Raw genomic sequence first — 16,261 nt, 5'->3', positions numbered from 1 at the left:
ATTAACTGACATTTTTCTAGGTGTTCAGTCACCCTATACTTGATTATAGACTCCAGCAACTGACAGATGTCAGGCTAACTGGTCCTTAATTTCCTTAGAGTCATATAGAGAGATACAGCACTGAAACAGGCCCTTCAGCCCACCGAGTTTGTGCCAACCAACAACCACCCATTTATACTAATCCTACATTAATCCCATATTCCCTACCACATCCCCACCATTCTCCTACAACCTACCTACACTAGGGGAAATTTACAATGGGCAATTTACCTATCAACCTGCAAGTCTTTGGTTGTGGGAGGAAACCAAAGCACCCAGCGGAAACCCACACGATCACAGGGAGAACTTGCAAACTCTGCACAGGCAGTACCCAGAACTGAACCCAGGTCACTGGTGCTGTGAGGTGGCGGTGGAAACCACTGCGCCACCGTGCCACCCCTTTCACCCTTGGTTCCCCCTTTCACCCTTCTTAAAAAGTGGAGTGACGTGCAACTTTTCAATCCAGAGGGACCACTCCTGAATCTAGGGAACTCTGAAAAGACTATAGTTAGGGCATCTACAGTGTGCTCCCCTACTTCCTTTAACACCCTCAGATGGAAACCATCAGGTCCTGAAGATTTCTCACTCTTTAGTTCCATTAATTTCCTTGTTATTGATGTTTTACTTACGTTAATTATATTCAGTCCCTGTCCCCTATCGGCTATTAGTTTTTTCCGGACTTCCGGCAAGTTATTCTCCTTTTCAACTGTAAATACAAAATAATTGTTCAACATGTCTGCCATTTCCCCATTATCAATGACACTATCTCAATTTTCAGCTTTTCGTGGGCCTACATTGCTCTTGACCATCCACTTTCCCTTTAACTATAAAATTTCTTCTTATTGATTTTGATGTCCCTTGCAAGTTTCCTTTCATAATCTCTTTTAGTAGCTGTTATAATCAGCTATGATCTTATTGAATGGCGGAGCAGGCTCGAGGGGCCGAGTGGCCTACTGCTCCTAATTCATATGTGTGGAATCTCACAATCATCTGCACAGCACTGCATAAGGGTGGTAACTGATGCCATACTCAGGCGGGCCAACCAGTTCAAGTTCAAGACTGATTCAGCCTGTCAGGCCGATACAGCAAGATGCTTCAGTGCCATCGCTGGGTTCCCCATGGTCCAAGGAGTGATTGATTCTACACATGTGGCCATTAGAGCTCCTGCAGGCCAGCCAGGGGCCTTCATTGACTAGAAGGGATTTCACTCGATGAATATGCAATTTGTCTGTTACCACTGTAAAAGTATATTACAGATGTGTGCTCGGTTTCCAGGAAGCAGTCACGACGCATTAATTCCCAGGTACCAACGCTTTTCAACCACCACCCCCCCCCACCTCCCCGAGTGCCTGCAAGGATGGATACTTGGCGACAAAGGTTACCTACTGAAGACATGGCTGATGACACCAGTGAGGAACCCACGGAATGAAGCAGAGGAACAGTACAATGAAAGCCATGCGATGACCTGAGTCACCATTGAACAGACCATCGGTCTGCTTAAGATGAGATTTAGGTGCCTGGACTGCTCAGATGGTGCCCTTTAGTATTCACCAGCAAGGGTATCTAGCATTGTTGCCGTCTGCGTTACTGACTGGCCCTGCAGAGGGGGGAGGCCCTGGATGCTGAGCAAATTGTTCAGCACAAGGCATCCTCAGATGAGAAGGATGAAGGGTTTGAGGAGAAGAGGAGTAGCCACCTAGACATCCGGGGGAAGTAGTTGGAGGTTTTCAGGAGTTGGGTGCCAGGGAGGCTCGCAAGGCTGTAATACTCTGGCATTTCTCCTGACCTGAGGTTCATGATCCATGCAGTCTGCCAGCGACTGACATGTCAATCTAACTTCAGACATTCACATCTGCTGGAACCCCAAAAGCACTCACCTGCAGGCGCTAATCTCAGCTGCTATGGTCCACCTTTTCCTCTAACACACACTTTCCCACTAGTGCACCTCCCTCAAATCTCAATCTCATGCAGAAGAAAAAATTTGCCTTATACATCATCAGTTACTTGAGACATAAATAAGCAAAAGGAGAACTTTAATAAAGTTTGTGGAAAGTTGCACAAAAATTAACATGCATCAAAATCACACCAGTGAAACCTAAATGCAGTTACAGTGATTTCTTAAATCATTTCTGAGTGCTCACGTGTGTCGATTCCCCCTTCGCTGCCAGCTACGGCAGAGGCAGGTGGTTGATCAGGATGCCCCATGGTTTGGGATAATCTTGGCAAGCGTCCTCTAGCTACCCAAGGCTGTGAGGGTCCCGGAATGTTGAGCTAACCCTGAGCAGTCTCAGGACTACCCTCTGACACCCAGGAATTCTGAGGTGCTAGTGTCACTGGTAGAGGGGACAAGGAGCTGCTTTACACATGAGTACCCTGAGAGGAGCGCCCAGGTGAAGACTGTGGTTGCTTCTGTGCCATCACGAGGTTCATTTGGGCCTCCCCGCTGACCTGAGAGGTACGACCAGCTGGAGAAGACCCCAGGTGCCTTGTCCCTCTCTCGCATTGCCACTGATACATGGACCTCACTGACACTGTGATGGTCTGCACATCTCTGGCAGGTACTGGGTGACTCTCCACAGCAGTCACCAATCTATCAATGGAGGAAGCCAGTTGCTCAGCGGACAGGGACTGTACAGAACTCATGGTTTGGAAGGACTCCTCCAAAGTCCGAGCCAGAACACGCATCGTCTCTGGTAACTCCGCCAGATCTCCATGCACCTCACGCAAGGCAGCAGCTGTGATTCACCTGAAGTAGAAAACAGAATGATCAGATCTGTGTGACAATCTAGACTGAAGGACATGTCTTAGATTGCAGTCTGAGAGTTTGAACGCACTACCAACCTTCATTAAAATAAAAGCAAAATACTGTGGATGCTGAAAATCTGAAATAAAAACAAGAAATGCTGGAAACACTCAGTAGGTCTGGCAGCATCTGTGGAGAGAGAAGCAGAGTTAACGTTTTGGGTCAGTGACCCTTCTTTGGAACTGCTTTATTGTTTGAAGCAACTCCATCCAGGCCTTCCTGGTGATCTGGGGAACCCTCCTCCTGTCTAGTGGGAACAGGACCTTCTGCCTTGCCTCAGTTGCCTGGAGGAGAACATGCAGGTAGTCATTGGTGAACCATGGGCCATCCGGCTCTGCCATTGCTGCAAGCGGGTTCTGGGCTTCCAAGGTCTCAAGTTGGTATCTGAAGGTCTGGCTGGTGGGTCACTCTTTCAGTCAGAAGACAGTTCCTGTTCCCCTCAGCCTGTTCTCTGTCCTCACCGTCCTCGGAGCCACTAAAGGTGCTGACACCCCTTTTAAATGGCTGTTAGCACCTCCCGGCTCCCGTCCGCTGGGGGCGAGGGGGGTGGTGGTGCCTTCGGCACTCGCTACCGCTGCCCCCCTGACCCTGCTCCCCACCGCGCCCCCTCCCGCCAGACCTCCCCGACCCGGCTCCCCACCGCACCCCCTCCCGCCGGACCTCCCCGACCCCCACCACGCCCCCTCCCGCCGGACCTCCCCGACCCCGCTCCCCACCGTGCCCCCTCCCGCCGGACCTCACTGACCCTGCTCCCCACCGCGCCCCCTCCTGCCGAACCCCCCAGACCCTGCTCCCCACCGCGTCCCCGACCCCCCACCGCGCCCCCTCCTGCCGAAACCCCCAGACCCCGCTCCCCACCGCGCCCCCTCCTGCTGAACCCCCCAGACCCCGCTCCCCACCGCGTCCCCTCCTGCCGAACCCCCCAGACCCTGCTCCCCACCGCGTCCCCTCCCGCCGGACCTCCCCGACCCCCCACCGTGCCCCCTCCTGCCGAACCCCCCAGACCCCGCTCCCCACTGTGCCCCCTCCCGCCGGACCTCCCCGACCCCCCACCGCAGCCCCTCCCACCGGACCCCCCAGACCTCGCTCCCCATCGCGCCCCCTCCGGCCGGGCTCCCCGGACCTCCCTAACACCCCTCCCCCTCCCGCCGGACCTCCCCGACCCCGGCCCCCCACCACGCCCCCTCCCCCCGGACTCCACTCCCCCGGCTCTCTTCCAGGTGTCCAGTCTGGGCCAGGTTCTCTGCGGCTCTCGCGCTGGAGAGGGCCGAATGATCCCGATCCTCCCCGAATGTACCCGATCCTTCCCGAATGATCCTGATCCTTCCCGAATGTTCCCGTTCCTTCCCGAATGTTCCCGATCATTCTTCGAATGTTCCCGATCCTGCCCAAATGATCCAGATCTTTCCCGAATGATCCGGATCCTGCCCGAATGATCCCGATCCTTCTTCGAATGTTCCCGATCCTGCCCGAATGATCCCGATCCGGAATGTTCTCTATCCTTATTCGAATGTTCCCGATCCTGCCCGAATTTTCCCAATCCTTCCCGAATGTTCCCGATCCTGCCCGAATGTTCCCGATCCTGCCCGAATGATCCGGATCCTTCCCGATCCTTCTTCGAATGTTCCCAATATTTCTTCGAATGTTCCCGATCCTTCCCGAATGTTCCCGATCCTTCTTCGAATGTTCCCGATCCTTCTTCGAATGATCCCGATCCTTCCTGGAATGTTCCCGATTCTTCTTCGAATGATCCCAATCCTTCGCGAATGTTCCAGATCCTTCCCGAATGTTCCCGATCCTTCTTCGAATGATCCCGATCCTTCTTTGAATGTTCCCGATCCTTCCCGAATGTTCCTGGTCCTTTGCGAATGTTCCCGATCCTTTGCGAATGTTCCCGGTCTTTCCCGAATGTTCCCGATCCTTCCCGAATGTTCCCGAACCTTCTTCGAATGATCCCGATCCTTCTTCGAATGTTCCCGATCCTTCTTCGAATGATCCCGATCCTTCCCGAATGTTCCTGGTCCTTCGCGAATGTTCCCGATCCTTCCAGAATGTTCCCGGTCCTTCCCGAATGTTCCCGATCCTTCTTCGAATGATCCCGATCCTGCCCGAATGATCCCGATCCTTCCCGAATGATCCCAATCCTTCCTGAATGTTCCCGATCCTTCTTCAAATGATCCCGATCCGAATGTTCCCGATCCTTCTTCGAATGCTCCCGATCCTTCCCGAATGTTCCCGATCCTTCTTCGAATGTTCCCGATCCTTCTTCGAATGATCCCGATCCTTCCTGGAATGTTCCCGATCCTTCTTCGAATGATCCCAATCCTTCGCGAATGTTCCAGATCCTTCCCGAATGTTCCCGATCCTTCTTCAAATGATCCCGATCCGAATGTTCCCGATCCTTCTTCGAATGCTCCCGATCCTTCCCGAATGTTCCCGATCCTTCTTCGAATGTTCCCGATCCTTCTTCGAATGATCCCGATCCTTCCTGGAATGTTCCCGATCCTTCTTCGAATGATCCCAATCCTTCGCGAATGTTCCAGATCCTTCCCGAATGTTCCCGATCCTTCTTCGAATGATCCCGATCCTTCTTTGAATGTTCCCGATCCTTCCAGAATGTTCACGGTCCTTCGCGAATGTTCCCGGTCCTTCCCGAATGTTCCCGGTCCTTCCCGAATGATCCCGATCCTTCACGAATGTTCCCGATCCTTCTTTGAATGATCCCGATCCGAATGTTCCCGGTCCTTCTTCGAATGATTCCGATCCTTCCCGAATGTTTCCGGTCTTTCTTCAAATGATCCCGGTCTGAATGTTCCCGGTCCTCCTTCGAATGATTCCGATCCGAATGTTCCCGGTTCTTCTTCGAATGATTCCGATCCTTCTCGAATGTTCCCGGTCCTTCCCGAATGTTCCCGATCCTTCTTCGAATGTTCACGGTCCTTCTTCGAATGATCCCGATCCGAATGTTCCCGGTCCTTCCCGAATGTTCCCGGTCCTTCTTCGAATGTTTCCGATCCGAATGTTTCCGGTCCTTCTTTGAATGATTCCGATCCTTCCCGAATGTTCCTGGTCCTTCGCGAATGTTCCCGATCCTTCCAGAATGTTCACGGTCCTTCGCGAATGTTCCCGGTCCTTCCCGAATATTCCCGGTCCTTCCCCAATGATCCCGATCCTTCACGAATGTTCCCGATCCTTCTTTGAATGATCCAGATCCGAATGTTCCCGGTCCTTCTTCGAATGATTCCGATCCTTCCCGAATGTTTCCGGTCTTTCTTCAAATGATCCCGATCCGAATGTTCCCGGTCCTCCTTCGAATGATTCCGATCCGAATGTTCCCGGTCCTTCTTTGAATGATTCCGATCCTTCCCGAATGTTCCTGGTCCTTCCCGAATGTTCCCGATCCTTCTTCGAATGTTCCCGGTCCTTCCCGAATGTTCCCGATCCTTCTTTGAATGTTCCCGGTCCTTCCCAAATGATCCCGATCCTTCCCGAATGTTCCCGATCCTTCTTCGAATGATCCCGATCCGAATGTTCCCGGTCCTTCTCGAATGTTCCCGATCCTTCGAATGTTCCCGGTCCTTCCCGAAAGTTCCCGGTCCTTCCCGAATGCTCCCGATCCTTCTTTGAATGTTCCCGATCCTTCCCGAATGTTCCCGATCCTTCTTCAAATGTTCCCGGTCCTTCCAGAATGTTCCCGGTCCTTCCCGAATGTTCCCGATCCTTCCTGAATGTTCCCGGTCCTTCCCGAATGATCCCGATCCTTCTTCGAATGTTCCCGGTCATTCCCGAAAGTTCCCTGTCCTTCCCGAATGTTCCCGATCCTTCTTCGAATGTTCCCGGTCCTTCCCGAATGTTCCCGGTCCTTCCCGAATGTTCCCGATCCTTCGAATGTTCCCGGTCCTTCCCGAATGTTCCCGGTCCTTCCCGAATGTTCCCGATCCTTCGAATGTTCCCGGTCCTTCCCGAATGTTCCCGATCCTTCCCGAATGTTCCCGATCCTTCTTCGAATGTTCCCGGTCCTTCCCGAATGTTCCCGATCCTTCTTCGAATGTTCCCGATCCTTCCCGAATGTTCCCGATCCTTCCCGAATGTTCCCGATCCTTCTTCGAATGTTCCCGGTCCTTCCCGAATGTTCCCGATCCTTCTTCGAATGTTCCCGATCCTTCCCGAATGTTCCCGGTCCTTCTTCGAATGTTCCCGATCCTTCCCGAATGTTCCCGGTCCTTCTTCGAATGTTCCCGATCCTTCCCGAATGTTCCCGATCCTTCCCGAATGTTCCCGATCCTTCTTCGAATGTTCCCGGTCCTTCCCGAATGTTCCCGATCCTTCTTCGAATGTTCCCGGTCCTTCTTCGAATGTTCCCGGTCCTTCCCGAATGTTCCCGATCCTTCTTCGAATGTTCCCGGTCATTCCCGAAAGTTCCCGGTCCTTCCCGAATGTTCCCGATCCTTCTTCGAATGTTCCCGGTCCTTCCCGAATGTTCCCGATTCCTTCTTCGAATGTTCCCGGTCCTTCCCGAATGATCCCGATCCTTCCCGAATGTTCCTGATCCTTCGAATGATCCCGATCCGAATGTTCCTGGTCCTTCCCGAATGTTCCCGATCCTTCTTCGAATGTTCCCGGTCCTTCCCGAAAGTTCCCGATCCTTCCCGAATGTTCCCTGTCCTTCCCGAATGTTCCCGGTCCTTCCCGAATGTTCCCGATCCTTCTTCGAATGTTCCCGGTCCTTCCCGAATGTTCCCGATCCTTCTCGAATGTTCCCGGTCCTTCCCAAATGATCCCGATCCTTCCCGAATGTTCTCGGTCCTTCCCGAATGTTCCCGATCCTTCTTCTAATGTTCCCGGTCCTTCCCGAATGTTCGCGATCCTTCTTCGAATGTTCCCGGTCCTTCCCGAATGTTCCCGATCCTTCTTCGAATGTTCCCGGTCCTTCTTCGAATGTTCCCGGTCCTTCCCGAATGTTCCCGATCCTTCTTCGAATGTTCCCGGTCCTTCCCGAATGTTCCCGATCCTTCGAATGTTCCCGGTCCTTCCCGAATGTTCCCGGTCCTTCCCGAATGTTCCCGATCCTTCTTCGAATGTTCCCGGTCCTTCCCGAATGTTCCCGATCCTTCTTCGAATGTTCCCGGTCCTTCTTCGAATGTTCCCGGTCCTTCCCGAATGTTCCCGATCCTTCTTCGAATGTTCCCGGTCCTTCCCGAATTTTCCCGATCCTTCGAATGTTCCCGGTCCTTCCCGAATGTTCCCGGTCCTTCCCGAATGTTCCCGATCCTTCTTCGAATGTTCCCGGTCCTTCCCGAATGTTCCCGATCCTTCCCGAATGTTCCCGGTCCTTCCCGAATGTTCCCGATCCTTCTTCGAATGTTCCCGGTCCTTCCCAAATGATCCCGATCCTTCCCGAATGTTCCCGATCCTTCCCGAATGTTCTCGGTCCTTCCCGAATGTTCCCGATCCTTCTTCGAATGTTCCCGGTCCTTCCCGAATGTTCCCGATCCTTCGAATGTTCCCGGTCCTTCCCGAATGTTCCCGGTCCTTCCCGAATGTTCCCGGTCCTTCCCGAATGTTCCCGATCATTCTCGAATGTTCCCGGTCCTTCCCGAATGTTCCCGATCCTTCCCGAATGTTCCCGGTCCTTCCCGAATGTTCCCGATCCTTCTTCGAATGTTCCCGGTCCTTCCCGAATGTTTCCGATCCTTCCCGAATGTTCCCGATCCTTCTTCGAATGTTCCCGGTCCTTCCCGAATGTTCCCGATCCTTCTTCGAATGTTCCCGGTCCTTCCCAAATGATCCCGATCCTTCCCGAATGTTCCCGATCCTTCCCGAATGTTCTCGGTCCTTCCCGAATGTTCCCGATCCTTCTTCGAATGTTCCCGGTCCTTCCCGAATGTTCCCGATCCTTCTTCGAATGTTCCCGGTCCTTCCCGAATGTTCCCGATCCTTCTTCGAATGTTCCCGGTCCTTCTTCGAATGTTCCCGGTCCTTCCCGAATGTTCCCGATCCTTCGAATGTTCCCGGTCCTTCCCGAATGTTCCTGGTCCTTCCCGAATGTCCCCGATCCTTCTTCGAATGTTCCCGGTCCTTCCCGAATGTTCCCGATCCTTCGAATGTTCCCGGTCCTTCCCGAATGTTCCCGGTCCTTCCCGAATGTTCCCGATCCTTCTCGAATGTTCCCGGTCCTTCCCGAATGTTCCCGATCCTTCCCGAATGTTCCCGGTCCTTCCCGAATGTTCCCGATCCTTCTTCGAATGTTCCCGGTCCTTCCCGAATGTTTCCGATCCTTCCTGAATGTTCCCGATCCTTCCCGAATGTTCCCGATCCTTCTTCGAATGTTCCCAGCCCTTCCCAAATGTTCCCGATCCTTCTTCGAATGTTCCCGATCCTTCCTGAATGTTCCCGATCCTTCTTCGAATGTTCCCGATCCTTCCCGAATGTTCCCGATCCTTCTTCGAATGTTCCCGGTCCTTCCCGAATGTTCCCGGCCCTTCCCGAATGTTCCCGATCCTTCCCGAATGTTCCCGATCCTTCGAATGTTCCCGGTCCTTCCCGAATGTTCCCGGTCCTTCCCGAATGTTCCCGATCCTTCCCGAATGTTCCCGATCCTTCCCGAATGTTCCCGGTCCTTCCCGAATGTTCCCGATCCTTCCTCGAATGTTCCCGGTCCTTCCCGAATGTTCCCGGTCCTTCCCGAATGTTCCCGATCCTTCCCGAATGTTCCCGATCCTTCTTCGAATGTTCCCGGTCCTTCCCGAATGTTCCCGATCCTTCTTCGAATGTTCCCGATCCTTCCCGAATGTTCCCGATCCTTCTTCGAATGTTCCCGGTCCTTCCCGAATGTTCCCGATCCTTCTTCGAATGTTCCCGGTCCTTCCCGAATGTTCCCGATCCTTCTTCGAATGTTCCCGGTCCTTCCCGAATGTTCCCGGTCCTTCCCGAATGTTCCCGATCCTTCGAATGTTCCCGATCCTTCCCGAATGTTCCCGGTCCTTCTTCGAATGTTCCCGATCCTTCCCGAATGTTCCCGGTCCTTCCCGAATGTTCCAGATCCTTCTTCGAATGTTCCCGGTCCTTCCCGAATGTTCCCGGTCCTTCTTCGAATGTTCCCGGTCCTTCCCGAATGTTCCCGATCCTTCTTCGAATGTTCCCGATCCTTCCCGAATGTTCCCGGTCCTTCTTCGAATGTTCCCGATCCTTCCCGAATGTTCCCGGTCCTTCTTCGAATGTTCCCGATCCTTCCCGAATGTTCCCGATCCTTCCCGAATGTTCCCGATCCTTCTTCGAATGTTCCCGGTCCTTCCCGAATGTTCCCGATCCTTCTTCGAATGTTCCCGATCCTTCCCGAATGTTCCCGGTCCTTCTTCGAATGTTCCCGGTCCTTCCCGAATGTTCCCAATCCTTCTTCGAATGTTCCCGATCCTTCCCGAATGTTCCCGATCCTTCCCGAATGTTCCCGATCCTTCTTCGAATGTTCCCGGTCCTTCCCGAATGTTCCCGATCCTTCTTCGAATGTTCCCGATCCTTCCCGAATGTTCCCGATCCTTCTTCGAATGTTCCCGGTCCTTCCCGAATGTTCCTGGTCCTTCCCGAATGTTCCCGATCCTTCGAATGTTCCCGATCCTTCCCGAATGTTCCCGGTCCTTCTTCGAATGTTCCCGATCCTTCCCGAATGTTCCCGGTCCTTCCCGAATGTTCCAGATCCTTCTTCGAATGTTCCCGATCCTTCCCGAATGTTCCCGGTCCTTCTTCGAATGTTCCCGATCCTTCCCGAATGTTCCCGATCCTTCTTCGAATGTTCCCGGTCCTTCCCGAATGTTCCCGATCCTTCGAATGTTCCCGATCCTTCTTCGAATGTTCCCGGTCCTTCCCGAATGTTCCCGATCCTTCTTCGAATGTTCCCGGTCCTTCCCGAATGTTCCCGGTCCTTCCCGAATGTTCCCGATCCTTCCCGAATGATCTCGAGCGATCTTTGCTTGAAGCTGCCGAATCACGCGGTTTATTTGTCGTGCACGCGCGGTTTATTTGTCGTGCACGCGCGGTTTATTTGTCGTGCACGCGCGGTTTATTTGTCGTGCACGCGCGGTTTATTTGTCGTGCACGCGCGGCGCCGGCGAGTGTAAGAATCGGGGCCATTTTTTTAAAGCCTGTTTTCCGCTCCCTCCCGATTCGAACATTTGCTTTTGTCTCTGAGGAGCCGCGGCCTCGCCTCCCGCCTCCCGCTCCCCGGACCGCCGCTCCCCCGCTCGGCCCAATTCCCACCACCTCCTCCTCCAGCCCGGGTTCCTCCTCCCCCTCCCCTCAGGCAGTCGGCTCCATGGCGGCGGAGGCAGTGGCTGGCAGCGGCTTTGGCCCCGGCTCTGAGCGGATGCTGCGGGGGCTGAAGCGGGACGAACCGGGAGATCCAGCGGCGGCTGAGGCGAAGAGACAGCGGCTGGAACCGAGCCTGAATCCGGGCGAGAACGGGATGAGTAGCGAGGCCGGACAGGTAAGAGGGAGAAGCGGCCGAAAGATCGGCAGCAACTGGGACTGCAGAGGGGCACATGGCTCCGATCACAGTCTGAACAACTCTTCCCCCACCCCCCACCCCCCCGCTCTCTTTCCCCCCCCCCCCACCCCCCCGCTCTCTTTCCCCCCCCCACCCCCCGCTCTCTTTCCCCCCCCCACCCCCCGCTCTCTTTCCCCCCCCCACCCCCCGCTCTCTTTCCCCCCCCCACCCCCCGCTCTCTTTCCCCCCCCCCACCCCCCGCTCTCTTTCCCCCCCCCACCCCCCGCTCTCTTTCCCCCCCCCACCCCCCGCTCTCTTTCCCCCCCCCCACCCCCCGCTCTCTTTCCCCCCCCCACCCCCCGCTCTCTTTCCCCCCACCCACCCCCCGCTCTCTTTCCCCCCCCACCCCCCGCTCTCTTTCCCCCCCCACCCCCCGCTCTCTTTCCCCCCCCACCCCCCGCTCTCTTTCCCCCCCCACCCCCCGCTCTCTTTCCCCCCCCACCCCCCGCTCTCTTTCCCCCCTCACCCCCCGCTCTCTTTTCCCCCCCCCACCCCCCGCTCTCTTTTCCCCCCCCACCCCCCGCTCTCTTTCCCCCCCCCACCCCCCGCTCTCTTTCCCCCCCCCACCCCCCGCTCTCTTTCCCCCCCCACCCCCCGCTCTCTTTCCCCCCCCACCCCCCGCTCTCTTTCCCCCCCCACCCCCCGCTCTCTTTCCCCCCCCACCCCCCGCTCTCTTCCCCCCCCACCCCCCGCTCTCTTCCCCCCCCCACCCCCCGCTCTCTTCCCCCCCCCACCCCCCGCTCTCTTCCCCCCCCCACCCCCCGCTCTCTTCCCCCCCCCACCCCCCGCTCTCTTCCCCCCCCCACCCCCCGCTCTCTTCCCGCCCCCACCCCCCGCTCTCTTCCCCCCCCCACCCCCCGCTCTCTTCCCCCCCCACCCCCCGCTCTCTTCCCCCCCCCACCCCCCGCTCTCTTCCCCCCCCCACCCCCCGCTCTCTTCCCCCCCCCACCCCCCGCTCTCTTCCCCCCCCCACCCCCCGCTCTCTTCCCCCCCCCACCCCCCGCTCTCTTCCCCCCCCCACCCCCCGCTCTCTTCCCCCCCCACCCCCCGCTCTCTTCCCCCCCCCGCTCTCTTCCCCCCCCCGCTCTCTTCCCCCCCCCGCTCTCTTCCCCCCCCCGCTCTCTCCCCCCCCCCGCTCTCTCCCCCCCCCGCTCTCTTCCCCCCCCCGCTCTCTTCCCCCCCCCGCTCTCTTCCCCCCCCCGCTCTCTTCCCCCCCCCGCTCTCTTCCCCCCCCCGCTCTCTTCCCCCCCCCGCTCTCTTCCCCCCCCCGCTCTCTTCCCCCCCCCGCTCTCTTCCCCCCCCCGCTCTCTTCCCCCCCCCCGCTCTCTTCCCCCCCCCGCTCTCTTCCCCCCCCCCGCTCTCTTCCCCCCCCCCGCTCTCTTCCCCCCCCCCGCTCTCTTCCCCCCCCCCGCTCTCTTCCCCCCCCCCGCTCTCTTCCCCCCCCCCGCTCTCTTCCCCCCCCCCGCTCTCTTCCCCCCCCCCGCTCTCTTCCCCCCCCCCGCTCTCTTCCCCCCCCCCGCTCTCTTCCCCCCCCCCGCTCTCTTCCCCCCCCCGCTCTCTTCCCCCCCCCCCGCTCTCTTCCCCCCCCCCCCTGCTCTCCCCACCCCACCCCACCCCCTGCTCTCTTCCCCCCCGCCATGTGGGTCATGGAAGCCAACATTGGCCAATGAGCACAGGGGTGGTGGATGTAGAGAATTTGGTGTGAGTTAGAATATGGACAGCAGAGTTTTGGATTAGGGTGGGAAGTAGGCGGCCAGCCAGGAGAGAATTGATTGGAATAGTCACATCTGCGGATAACAAAGGCATGGATGATTTGTACTCTGGAAAAAATACTGACTGTGAAGAGGAATTTGCAAATTGTCATCGTAACATCATACCTTAAAAATCACTCTTTAATCAAAAAATTCCAATTACTGTTACTTCAAGTAAGCATAGTTTGAATCTGAATCCAAAACTCAGTGGTGATATGTCGAAAGTATGTAGATTTCAAATTTTTTAAAAATTCATTCATGGGATGTGGACGTCGCTGGCCAGGCCAGCCTTTATTGCCCATCCCTAATTGCCCTTGAGAAGGTGGTGGTGAGCTGCCTTCTTAAACCGCTGCAGTCCGTTTGGGGTAGGTACACCCACAGTGCTGTTAGGAAGGGAGTTCTAGGATTTTGCCCCAGCGACAGTGAAGGAACAGTGATATCGTTCCAAGTCAGGATGATGTGTGACTTGGAGGGGAACTTGCAGGCGGTGGTGTTCCCATGCATTTGCTGCCCTTGTCCTTCTAGTTGATAGAGGTCGCGGGTTTGGAAGGTGCTGTCTAAGGAGCCTAGGTGCGTTGCTGCAGTGCTTCTTGTAGATGGTACACACTGCTGCCACTGTGCGTCGGTGGTGGAGGGAGTGAATGTTTGTAGATGGGGTGCCAATCAAGTGGGCTGCTTTGTCCTGGATGATGTCGAGCTTCTTGAGTGTTGTTGGAGCTGCACCCATCCAGGCAAGTGGACAGTATTCCATCACACTCCTGACTTGTGCCTTGTAGATGGTGGACGGACTTTGGGGAGTCAGGAGGTGAGTTACTCGTTTCAGGATTCCTAGCCTCTGATCTGCTCTTGTAGCCACAGTATTTATATGGCGACTCCAGTTCAGTTTCTGATCAATGGTAGCCCCTAGGATGTTGATAGTGGGGGATTTCAGCGATGGTAATGCCGTTGAATGTCAAGGGGAGATGGTTAGATTCTCTCTTGTTGGAGATGGTCATTGCCTGGCACTTGTGTGGCGCGAATGTTACTTGCCACTTATCAGCCCAAGCCTGAATATTGTCCAGGTCTTGCTGCATTTCTACACTGACTGCTTCAGTATCTGAGGAGTCACAAATGGTGCTGAACATTGTGCAATCATCAGTGAACATCCCCACTTCTGACCTTATGATTGAAGGAAGGTCATTGAAGCAGCTGAAGATGGTTGGGCCTAGGACACTACCCTGAGGAACTCCTGCAGTGATGTCCTGGAGCTCAGATGATTGACCTCCAACAACCACAACAATCTTCCTTTGCGCTAGATATGATTCCAGTCAGCAGAGTGTTTTCCCCCTGATTCCCATTGACCTCAGTTTTGCTAGGGCTCCTTGATGCCATACTTGGTCAAATACTGCCTTGATGTCAAGGGCAGTTACTCTCACCTCACCTCTTGAGTTCTGCTGTTTTGCCCATGTTTGAACCAAGGCTGTAATGAGGTCAGGAGCTGAGTGGCCCTGGCGGAATCCAAACTGAGCGTCACTGAGCAGGTTGGCAAGTGCCGCTTGATGGCACTGTTGATGACACCTTCCATCACTTTACTGATGATTGAGAGTAGGCTGATGGGGCGATAATTGGCCGGGTTGCACTTGTCCTGCTTTTTGCGTACAGGACATATCTGGGCAATTTTCCACATTTCAGGGTAGATGCCAGTGTTGTAGCTGTACTGGAACTGCTTGGCTAGGGGTGCAGCAAGTTCTAGAGCACAGGTCTTCAGTACTATTGCCGGAATATTGTCAGGGCCCATAGCTTTTGCAGTATCCAGTGCCTTCAGTTGTTTGTTGATATCACGCGGAGTGAATCGAATTGGCTGAAGTCTGGCATCTGTGATGCTGGGGACTTCAGGAGGAGGCCGAGATGGATCATCAACTCGGCACTTTTGGCTGAAGATTGTTGCAAATGCTTCTGCCTTATCTTTCGCACTGATGTGCTGGGCTCCCCCATCATTGAGGATGGGGTTATTTGTGGAGCCACCTCCTCCAGTTAGTTGTTTAATTGTCCACCACCATTCACGGCTGGATGTGGCAGGACTGCAGAGCTTAGATCTGATCCGTTGGTTATGGGATCGCTTAGCTCTGTCTATTGCATGCTGCTTACGCAGTTTGTTTAGTTTAGAGATACAGCACTGAAACAGGCCCTTCGGCCCACCGAGTCTGTCGACCATCAACCACCCATTTATACTAATCCGACACTAATCCCATATTCCTACCACATCCCCACCTGTCCCTATATAATTCCCTACCACCTACCTATGCTAGGGGCAATTTATAATTGCCAATTAACCTATCAACCTGCAAGTCTTTGGCATGTGGGAGGAAACTGGAGCACCCGGAGGAAACCCACGCAGACACAGGGAGAACTTGAAAACTCCACACAGGCAGTACCCAGAATTGGTACTGTGAGGCTGCGGTGCTAACCACTGCGCCACTGTGCCGCCCAAGTAGTCCTGTGTTGTAGCTTCACCAGGTTGACACCTCATTTTGAGGTATGTCTGGTGCTGCTCCTGGCATGCCCTCCTGCACTCTTCTTTGAACCAGGGTTGGTCTCCTGGCTTGATGGTAATGGTAGAGTGTGGGATATGCCGTGCCATGAGGTTACAGATTGTGGTTGAGTACAATTCTGCTGCTGCTGATGGCCCACAGCACCTCATGGATACCCAGTTTCGCATTGCTCGATCTGTTCGATATCTATCCTATTTAGCACGGTGATCGTGCTACACAACACGATGGATGGTATCCTCAATGTGAAGGCGGGACTTCATCTCCACAAGGACTGTGTGGTGGTCACTCCTACCAATACTGTCATGGACAGAAGCATCTGCGGCAGGCAGATTGGTGAGGACAAGGTCAAGTATGTTTTTCCCTTGTGTTGGTTCCCTGTCGCAGACCCAGTCTAGCAGCTATGTCCTTTAGGACTCGGCCAGCTCGGTCAGTGGTGGTGCTATCGAGCCACTCTTGGTGATGGACATTGAAGTCCCCCACCCAGAGTACATTTTGTGCCCTTGCCACCCTCGGTGCTTCCTCCAAGTGGTGTTCAACATGCATGAGTCATCAGCTGAGGGAGGGCAGTAGGTGGTAATCAGTAGGAGGTTACCTTGCC

The 16,261-nt window shown here is 55.1% G+C and overlaps 1 protein-coding gene across 13 annotated transcripts in view; it reads left to right on the top strand.

Annotated features, from left to right (window-relative positions):
* Positions 1-10,928: 10,928 nt before the first annotated feature.
* Positions 10,929-16,261, top strand: part of LOC137353490 (RNA binding protein fox-1 homolog 2-like) — a 342,023-nt gene continuing 336,690 nt past the window's right edge. For 10 of the 13 annotated variants that reach the window (XM_068019827.1, XM_068019833.1, XM_068019823.1 and 7 more), the window contains exon 1: positions 10,930-11,321. In XM_068019827.1, the coding sequence (XP_067875928.1) occupies positions 11,151-11,321 (171 nt within the window). In that variant the 5' untranslated portion in view covers positions 10,930-11,150. Of the gene's footprint in view, positions 11,322-16,261 lie in introns of all 13 variants that reach the window. The other 3 variants (XM_068019825.1, XM_068019836.1, XM_068019821.1) reach the window with 2 other exon arrangements.

Source organism: Heterodontus francisci, chromosome 41 (assembly GCF_036365525.1).
Source record: "Heterodontus francisci isolate sHetFra1 chromosome 41, sHetFra1.hap1, whole genome shotgun sequence".
Taxonomy (NCBI): domain Eukaryota; kingdom Metazoa; phylum Chordata; class Chondrichthyes; order Heterodontiformes; family Heterodontidae; genus Heterodontus; species Heterodontus francisci.
This window is presented reverse-complemented; position numbering and strand designations above follow the sequence as displayed.